The sequence below is a fragment of the Lucilia sericata genome, unplaced genomic scaffold, assembly GCF_015586225.1.
Source record: "Lucilia sericata isolate MDLA Ls3-8-SP2 unplaced genomic scaffold, ASM1558622v1 Contig001683F_arrow, whole genome shotgun sequence".
In the NCBI taxonomy this organism is placed as follows: domain Eukaryota; kingdom Metazoa; phylum Arthropoda; class Insecta; order Diptera; family Calliphoridae; genus Lucilia; species Lucilia sericata.
Window position 1 is genome coordinate 85,031 of NW_023995593.1, and position 9,598 is coordinate 94,628.

General features: G+C 30.4%; 3 protein-coding genes across 3 annotated transcripts; 1 reads left to right on the forward strand and 2 right to left on the reverse strand.

Moving 5' to 3' along the window:
• The first annotated feature begins 534 nt into the window (after nt 1-534).
• LOC119612418 (RING-type E3 ubiquitin-protein ligase PPIL2) lies at nt 535-7,395 on the forward strand. The gene is made up of 4 exons (XM_037968224.1): nt 535-676; nt 744-1,695; nt 1,787-1,938; nt 6,922-7,395. The coding sequence occupies exons 1-4, from the start codon at nt 645-647 to the stop codon at nt 7,352-7,354; spliced, it is 1,569 nt and encodes a 522-aa protein (XP_037824152.1). The 5' UTR covers nt 535-644; the 3' UTR covers nt 7,355-7,395.
• Nucleotides 7,396-7,406: 11 nt separating this feature from the next.
• Nucleotides 7,407-7,972, reverse strand: LOC119612419 (probable peptide chain release factor C12orf65 homolog, mitochondrial). The gene has a single exon (XM_037968225.1). The coding sequence runs from the start codon at nt 7,921-7,923 to the stop codon at nt 7,423-7,425; it is 501 nt and encodes a 166-aa protein (XP_037824153.1). The 5' UTR covers nt 7,924-7,972; the 3' UTR covers nt 7,407-7,422.
• On the reverse strand, nt 7,933-8,360 carry LOC119612420 (MIEF1 upstream open reading frame protein). Its single transcript, XM_037968226.1, has 2 exons — nt 8,055-8,360; nt 7,933-7,982 (listed from the first exon to the last, which is right to left on the reverse strand). Exons 1-2 carry the CDS (start codon nt 8,220-8,222, stop codon nt 7,944-7,946), a joined length of 207 nt encoding a protein of 68 aa, XP_037824154.1. The 5' UTR covers nt 8,223-8,360; the 3' UTR covers nt 7,933-7,943.
• Nucleotides 8,361-9,598: the final 1,238 nt, after the last annotated feature.

Consider the following 9,598-nt stretch of genomic DNA (forward strand, 5'->3'; position numbering starts at 1 on the left):
TCTATCTATCTATCTATCTATCTATCTATCTATCTATCTATCTATCTATCTATCTATCTATCTATCTATCTATCTATCTATCTATCTATCTATCTATCTATCTATCTATCTATCTATCTATCTATCTATCTATCTATCTATCTATCTACTATCTATCTATCTATCTATCTATCTATCTATCTATCTATCTATCTATCTATCTATCTATCTATCTATCTATCTATCTATCTATCTATCTATCTATCTATCTATCTATCTATCTATCTATCTATCTATCTATCTATCTATCTATCTATCTATCTATCTTTCTATCTATCTATCTATCTATCTATCTATCTATCTATCTATCTATCTATCTATCTATCTATCTATCTATCTTATATGTTTGCTTCAATTTAATTTGTATTATTATAAAAATTGCATTTTTCATTAAAATTTGCTGAAATATTTATCTACAGTTGAGGAGTCACTGCTCTTTCTTGTTTAATACTAAAATTAACAACTAAGTTTGCTGTCAATCATTTGCAATTGTATAAACAGCTTAATTAAAAGAAGAAGCATCTTACAAAAGATAAACAAACACCTTTTAATATTTTCAGACTTTTAACAAAAAATTTAATTTTTAACACTATAAATTAACGAAAATGGGTAAACGACAACATCAAAAAGATAAAATGTAAGTTCAGGAAAGATTTTTACAAAAATTCTTCAAAATTTATCCACTAAAATCAAATAATTTTCAGGTATTTGACTTACACCGAATGGTCGGAATTGTATGGTGGTAAAAAATATGAATCGGCCGAAAATGAACATATCAAATTTAAACGTTTACCGTTTGATTGCTGCTGCATAAGCCTAGTACCTTTTGAGACTCCCTATAGTGATCTGGATGGCAATGTCTTTGAATTGGAGGCTATTCACAATTTTCTCAAGAAATATAAAGTGAATCCGGTAACCGGCAAACCGCTGGATGTTAAAAAGTTGATTAAACTTAATTTCTTTAAAAATTCCGATGATGAATACCATTGCCCTGCCTTATTTAAACCATTTACCAAAAATTCCCATATCGTGGCGGTGGCTACTACGGGTAATGTTTTCTGTTGGGAGGCCATAGAACAATTGAATATTAAAGCAAAAAATTGGAAGGATTTGGTAGATGATACTCCCTTTTTAAGAAAGGACCTCATAACCATACAAGATCCTCAAAAATTGGAAAAGTTTGATATTTCAAAATTTCATCATGTGCGCAAAAATTTAAGAGTGCTAACCGAGGAAGAAGAATTAGAGCTAAAAGATCCTAGTAAGAAAATTAAAACCATGAATTTAGAAACAAAAGAAACTTTGGCTCAATTGGAAAAGGATTATAAACCGGCCGAAGAGAAACCTTCTACCTCTAAACAAATGGCTGACAAATTTAATGCGGCTCATTATTCTACCGGAGCAGTAGCGGCCAGTTTTACTTCTACCGCCTTGGCTCCAGTCTACAATCATGAGGCCGCTATTATAGAGGAAGATTTAGTAAAATATGAACGTGTTAAAAAGAAGGGTTATGTACGTCTCACCACCAATTTGGGTCCTTTAAACTTTGAGCTATACTGTGATCAGGTTCCAAAGACTTGTGATAATTTTCTGCGTCACTGCTCGGATGGTTATTACACGGGCACGAAGTTTCATCGTTCTATAAGGAATTTTATGGTAAGATATTTTTTTAAATTCTTTTCTTTTTAATTGTTGTGTGTTCTTTTAAACAAAATGTTTTTTTATTTTTTTTATTTGTTTGTGTTAGATACAAGGTGGTGATCCTACTGGCACTGGTACAGGTGGCCAATCAGTTTGGGGTAAAAAGTTCGAAGATGAATTTAAACCAAATTTGAGTCATACGGGACGTGGCATGCTTTCTATGGCTAATTCGGGGCCCAATACAAATGGATCACAATTGTAAGTGGAGAAATATTGTAACTTTTTTTGCGGTAAACTATTTCATAAACTTGCGGTAAACTATTTCAAAGGTCACAATATCTACTATTTCGTATAATAAGCTTAAAAGCAGTACAATACCTAAGTTTTGAATATTCAAAATATTTAAGTTCGAAAATGGAAAATGTATAAAATTAGCTTTAAATTTATTCGAACTTAAGTACGAGTTTTCGAACATGCCAATATCAACAAAATAGGGAAAATCTGCGATAACTCATATTTTTATATGAGAAAACTAAAATCGGCTGTAGTTACTTATTAACGCTCTAATCAAGAAAATATTAAAAATCTGTGATCACCCATATTTCCCACTAAAAATCAATTTTTATATAGGAAAACTAAAATCGGCTGTAGTTTCTTTATTAACGCTCTAATCAAGAAAATAGTGAAAATCTGTGATAACTCATATTTCCCACTAAAAATCGATTTTTATATAGGAAAACTAAAATCGGCTGTAGTTTCTTCAATATCGCTCTAATCAAGAAAATAGAGAAAATCTGTGATCACTCATATTTCCCACTAAAAATCGATTTTTATATGAGAAAATTAAAATCGGCTGTAGTTTCTCTAATCAAGAAAATAGTGAAAATATGTGATCACTCATATTTCCCACTAAAAATCGATTTTTAGTGGGATTCTTCAATATCGCTCTAATCAAGAAAATAGTGAAAATCTGTGACCACTCATATTTCCCACTAATAATCGATTTTTATATAGGAAAACTAAAATCGGCTGTAGTTTGTTAAATAACGCTCTAATCAAGAAAATAGTGGAAATCTGTGATCACTCATATTTCCCACAAAAAATCGATTTTTATATAGGAAAACTAAAATCGGCTGTAGTTTCTTTAATATCGCTCTAATCAAGAAAATAGTGAAAATCTGTGATCACTTATATTTCCCACTAAAAATCGATTTTTATATGAGAAAACTAAAATCGGCTGTAGTTTCTTTAATATCGCTCTAATCAAGAAAATAGTCTTAGTCACTTATATTTCCCACTAAAAATCGATTTTTATATGAGAAAACTAAAATCGGCTGTAGTTTCTTTATTAACGCTCTAATCAAGAAAATATTGAAAATCTGTGATCACTCATATTTCCCACTAATCATCGATTTTTATAGGGGAAAACTAAAATCGGCTGTTGTTTTTTAAATATCGCTCTAATCAAGAAAATAGTGAAAATCTGTGATCACTGATATTTCCCACTAAAAATCGATTTTTATATGAGAAAACTAAAATCGGCTGTAGTTTCTCTATTAACGCTCTAATCAAGAAAATGGTGAAAATCTGTGATCACTCATATTTCCCACTAAAAATCGATTTTTATATGAGAAAACTAAAATCGGCTGTAGTTTCTTTAATAAGGCTCTAAACAAGAAAATAGTGAAAATCTGTGATCACTTATATTTCCTACTAAAAATCGATTTTTATATAGGAAAGCTAAAATCGGCTGTAGTTTCTTTATTAACGCTCTAATTAAGAAAATAGTAAAAATCTGTGATCACTCATATTTCCCGCTAAAAATCGATTTTTATATAGGAAAACTAAAATCGGCTGTAGTTTCTCTATTAACGGTCTAATCAAGAAAATAGTGAAAATCTGTGATCACTCATATTTCCCGCTAAAAATCGATTTTTATATAGGAAAACTAAAATCGGCTGTAGTTTCTTTATATCGCTCTAATCAAGAAAATAGTGAAAATCTGTGATCACTTATATCTCCCACTAAAAATCGATTTTTATATGAGAAGATTAAAATCGGCTGTAGTTTCTTAAATAACGCTCTAATCAAGAAAATAGTGAAAATCTGTGATCACTCATATTTCCCACTAAAAATCCATTTTTATATAGGAAAACTAAAATCGGCTGTAGTTTCTTAAATAACGCTCTAATCAAGAAAATAGTGAAAATCTGTGATCACTCATATTTCCCACTAAAAATCGATTTTTATATAGGAAAACTAAAATCGGCTGTAGTTTCTTTAATATCGCTCTAATCAAGAAAATAGTGAAAATCTGTGATCACTTATATTTCCCACTAAAAATCGATTTTTATATGAGAAAACTAAAATCGGCTGTAGTTTCTTTATTAACGCTCTAATCAAGAAAATAGTGAAAATCTGTGATCACTCATATTTCCCACTAATCATCGATTTTTATATGGGAAAACTAAAATCGGCTGTTGTTTTTTAAATATCGCTCTAATCAAGAAAATAGTGAAAATCTGTGATCACTGATATTTCCCACTAAAAATCGATTTTTATATGAGAAAACTAAAATCGGCTGTAGTTTTTTAAATAACGCTCTAATCAAGAAAATACTGAAAATCTGTGATCACTCATATTTCCCACTAAAAATCGATTTTTATATGGGAAAACTAAAATCGGCTGTAGTTTCTTAAATAACGCTCTAACCAAGAAAATAGTGAAAATCTGTGATCACTCATATTTCCCACTAAAAATCGATTTTTATATAGGAAAACTAAAATCGGCTGTAGTTTCTTTAATATCGCTCTAATCAAGAAAATAGTGAAAATCTGTGATCACTTATATTTCCCACTAAAAATCGATTTTTATATGAGAAAACTAAAATCGGCTGTAGTTTCTTTATTAACGCTCTAATCAAGAAAATAGTGAAAATCTGTGATCACTCATATTTCCCACTAATCATCGATTTTTATATGGGAAAACTAAAATCGGCTGTTGTTTTTTAAATATCGCTCTAATCAAGAAAATAGTGAAAATCTGTGATCACTGATATTTCCCACTAAAAATCGATTTTTATATGAGAAAACTAAAATCGGCTGTAGTTTCTCTATTAACGCTCTAATCAAGAAAATGGTGAAAATCTGTGATCACTCATATTTTCCACTAAAAATCGATTTTTATATAGGAAAACTAAAATCGGCTGTAGTTTCGTTAATAAGGCTCTAATCAAGAAAATAGTGAAAATCTGTGATCACTCATATTTCCCACTAAAAATCGATTTTTATATAGGAAAACTAAAATCGGCTGTAGTTTCGTTTACAAGGCTCTAATCAAGAAAATAGTGAAAATCTGTGATCACTCATATTTCCCACTAAAAATCGATTTTTATATGGGAAAACTAAAATCGGCTGTAGTTTCTTAAATAACGCTCTAATCAAGAAAATAGTGAAAATCTGTGATCACTCATATTTCCCACAAAAAATCGATTTTTATATGAGAAAACTAAAATCGGCTGTAGTTTCTTTAATAAGGCTCTAAACAAGAAAATAGTGAAAATCTGTGATCACTTATATTTCCTACTAAAAATCGATTTTTATATAGGAAAGCTAAAATCGGCTGTAGTTTCTTTATTAACGCTCTAATTAAGAAAATAGTAAAAATCTGTGATCACTCATATTTCCCGCTAAAAATCGATTTTTATATAGGAAAACTAAAATCGGCTGTAGTTTCTCTATTAACGGTCTAATCAAGAAAATAGTGAAAATCTGTGATCACTCATATTTCCCGCTAAAAATCGATTTTTATATAGGAAAACTAAAATCGGCTGTAGTTTCTTTATATCGCTCTAATCAAGAAAATAGTGAAAATCTGTGATCACTTATATCTCCCACTAAAAATCGATTTTTATATGAGAAGATTAAAATCGGCTGTAGTTTCTTAAATAACGCTCTAATCAAGAAAATAGTGAAAATCTGTGATCACTCATATTTCCCACTAAAAATCCATTTTTATATAGGAAAACTAAAATCGGCTGTAGTTTCTTAAATAACGCTCTAATCAAGAAAATAGTGAAAATCTGTGATCACTCATATTTCCCACTAAAAATCGATTTTTATATAGGAAAACTAAAATCGGCTGTAGTTTCTTTAATATCGCTCTAATCAAGAAAATAGTGAAAATCTGTGATCACTTATATTTCCCACTAAAAATCGATTTTTATATGAGAAAACTAAAATCGGCTGTAGTTTCTTTATTAACGCTCTAATCAAGAAAATAGTGAAAATCTGTGATCACTCATATTTCCCACTAATCATCGATTTTTATATGGGAAAACTAAAATCGGCTGTTGTTTTTTAAATATCGCTCTAATCAAGAAAATAGTGAAAATCTGTGATCACTGATATTTCCCACTAAAAATCGATTTTTATATGAGAAAACTAAAATCGGCTGTAGTTTTTTAAATAACGCTCTAATCAAGAAAATACTGAAAATCTGTGATCACTCATATTTCCCACTAAAAATCGATTTTTATATGGGAAAACTAAAATCGGCTGTAGTTTCTTAAATAACGCTCTAACCAAGAAAATAGTGAAAATCTGTGATCACTCATATTTCCCACTAAAAATCGATTTTTATATAGGAAAACTAAAATCGGCTGTAGTTTCGTTTACAAGGCTCTAATCAAGAAAATAGTGAAAATCTGTGATCACTCATATTTCCCACTAAAAATCGATTTTTATATGGGAAAACTAAAATCGGCTGTAGTTTCTTAAATAACGCTCTAATCAAGAAAATAGTGAAAATCTGTGATCACTCATATTTCCCACAAAAAATCGATTTTTATATAGGAAAACTAAAATCGGCTGTAGTTTCTTTAATATCGCTCTAATCAAGAAATTAGTGAAAATCTGTGATCACTCATATTTCCCGCTAAAAATCGATTTTTATATAGAAAAACTAAAATCGGCTGTAGTTTCTTTAATATCGCTCTAATCAAGAAAATAGTGAAAATCTGTGATCACTTACATTTCCCACTTAAAATCGATTTTTATATAGGAAAACTAAAATCGGCTATAGTTTCTTAAATAACGCTCTAATCAAGAAAATAGTGAATATCTGTGATCACTCATATTTCCCACAAAAAATCGATTTTTATATAGGAAAACTAAAATCGGCTGTAGTTTTTTTTCTGTGTTCAAGAAAATTTTGAAATTTATTTTTTTTCAATTTTTGCAGCTTCATTACCTATCGCTCCTGCAAACACTTGGATGGCAAACACACCATATTTGGCAAACTGGTAGGCGGACTAGATACCCTACAAAAAATGGAACAAATAGAAGTAGATAATAAAGATCGTCCCATTGAGGATATAATCATAGAGTCAGCACAAGTATTTGTAGATCCTTTCAAAGAAGCCGAAGAACAATTGATTAAGGAAAGAGCGGAAGAAGTGGAAAAACAAAAACAAGAAATTAATGAAGAAAAGAAACAGAAACGCCTAAAAGAACCTTTAAAAGTGTATCGTGAAGGTGTGGGTAAATATTTAAATATACAAGCACTAAAACAAACCATTAAAGAGGATACAACAGCCGCTACTTCTTTAGCGGCGGGACCCATAAGAAAGAAAGCTTCATCTAAAGCAGGTTTTGGTGATTTTTCTTCCTGGTAAGTTAAAGAGAAATAATAAAAAAAGAAAAAATAAAAGAAAACAATAACAAAAGTATTTTTTTGGAAAATTTATTCCTTATTTTTCTTATCTTCCATTACTTTCTCTTGCTCTTCACGTTCCTTCCATTTTTGTTTCATTTCTTGCAATTTATTTTGTCGTCGTTTACGTTCATTGGATTTTTTATTTTCCAAAGCCTTTAGTTGAGCCTGTATAGAATGTTCACCATTGTAATGGACATCTAGTTTCTCTAAAAGAATTTTTCTAGCCTCTATCCTATTACGGGAGGCTAAACGATGTGTATGACATTTAACTAAAATATTTGTGGGTATATGACGTAGAAGCACACAATTAGAAGTTTTATTAACAGCTTGTCCTCCGGGACCACTGCCTCGAGTAAAGTGTTCTTCTAGTTCTTCTTCATTTAGTTTGGGATAACGTGAATAGTCTAGTTGTTGCTGTTTGGAGTTTAAGATGAAGGTATTTGTTAGGAATCTACAACTTATAGGTTTTGTGGTGTTGACAATCCAACTTAGATGTTGTTTTGCTAAACTAGACAGCCAGGAAATCATGTTTTGTTGTTGTTCTTCTACTACAAAATACGGCCTTTACGCAATAAAGTTTCTCCTCTCTGTAAAATATCAAATTTAGAACATTAATTATTATTATTTTTATGTTGTTCGTTCCTCTTTCTTCCTCTTACCTTAAAGTTAAATTCAATTTTATGTAATTCTGTTTCTTTACTATTTTCCCTAAACTCTCTGCGTACTCTGCCCAAGAAATAGGATTTATCTGTCAATTGCAATTGATTGCCGTAACGTATTAAATGTTTGTACAAACGTAAAACTTGTTGTTTGGAGGGTTGTAACATAATTTTAATTAATTTTTATAATTTGTTAATATTTTCTTCTTTATTTATAAAACTTGGATGTTTTTGCCGACTGTTGAACAACTTTTACCGCATTTTTTTTTTACTCTTCAGCTGTTTTGTTTTTCTTTTCTTTCTACAAACAGCTGTTCTTTGTTTATAAATAAACATGTGTTTACCGTTTGTGTGTTTGTTTTTGTTCAGGGTTGTATATAAGGGTAGTTGGTGTTTAAACGTTATTGTGACTGCTAAACTGTTTTAACACTGTTATTTTTAAATGTGTGTGTCGGGATTGGAAATTAATTAAAAAATATATCAAAAATGCATGATACAACCATATATAAAGTTATATTATGATAAAAATGTAGAGAAAATTAAATTTCTTTAAAAAAATTTTGTTCAAAATGTTTGAATTGGTTTTGTGGAATATTTTTGGTTTCGATATTGCTTCTGAAACCAGTTCTATAATGTTTGGGAATAACTGTAGTCAAAGACGATGACAGAACGAGTTATAAAAAACTTAATCTACTTTTTTTTTAGCAAAAAATTCGACTTTTTAAACAAAAAGAAAAAGTTGAAATTAATGGGAAAAAGGTCATTATAACGCCATTTGGCCAGAATTAAGTATAATCTGGTCTCTGGAACAAAAAGTTCTAAAAAAGTTCAGGTCTAGTTCTAGTTCAGTTCTAGTTCAGTTCTAGTTTAGTTCTAGTTTAGTTCTTGGTCAGTTCTAGTTCAGTTCTAGTTCAGTTCTTGTTCAGTTCTAGTTCAGTTCTAGTTCAGTTCTAGTTCAGTTCTAGTTCAGTTCTAGTTCAGTAGTTCAGTTCTAGTTCAGTTCTAGTTCAGTTCTAGTTCAGTTCTAGTTCAGTTCTAGTTCAGTTCTAGTTCAGTTCTAGTTCAGTTCTAGTTCAGTTCTAGTTCAGTTCTAGTTCAGTTCTAGTTCAGTTCTAGTTCAGTTCTAGTTCAGTTCTAGTTCAGTTCTAGTTCAGTTCTAGTTCAGTTCTAGTTCAGTTCTAGTTCAGTTCTAGTTCAGTTCTAGTTCAGTTCTAGTTCAGTTCTAGTTCAGTTCTAGTTCAGTTCTAGTTCAGTTCTAGTTCAGTTCTAGTTCAGTTCTAGTTCAGTTCTAGTTCAGTTCTAGTTCAGTTCTAGTTCAGTTCTAGTTCAGTTCTAGTTCAGTTCTAGTTCAGTTCTAGTTCAGTTCTAGTTCAGTTCTAGTTCAGTTCTAGTTCAGTTCTAGTTCAGTTCTAGTTCAGTTCTAGTTCAGTTCTAGTTCAGTTCTAGTTCAGTTCTAGTTCAGTTCTAGTTCAGTTCTAGTTCAGTTCTAGTTCAGTTCTAGTTCAGTTCTAGTTCAGTTCTAGTTCAGTTCTAGTTCAGTTCTA

Excerpts from the sequence above, each read along its gene's own strand:
- LOC119612418 (XM_037968224.1), top strand. The coding sequence starts at position 645 with ATGGGTAAACGACAACATCAAAAAGATAAAAT. Across the intron at positions 677-743 it reads CAACATCAAAAAGATAAAAT|GTATTTGACTTACACCGAAT; the intron begins GTAAGTTCAGGA and ends AATAATTTTCAG. Across the intron at positions 1,696-1,786 it reads GTTCTATAAGGAATTTTATG|ATACAAGGTGGTGATCCTAC; the intron begins GTAAGATATTTT and ends TGTTTGTGTTAG.
- LOC119612419 (XM_037968225.1), bottom strand. The coding sequence starts at position 7,923 with ATGATTTCCTGGCTGTCTAGTTTAGCAAAACAACATCTAAGTTGGATT.
- LOC119612420 (XM_037968226.1), bottom strand. The coding sequence starts at position 8,222 with ATGTTACAACCCTCCAAACAACAAGTTTTACGTTTGTACAAACATTTA. Across the intron at positions 7,983-8,054 it reads AAATTGAATTTAACTTTAAG|AGAGGAGAAACTTTATTGCG; the intron begins GTAAGAGGAAGA and ends GATATTTTACAG.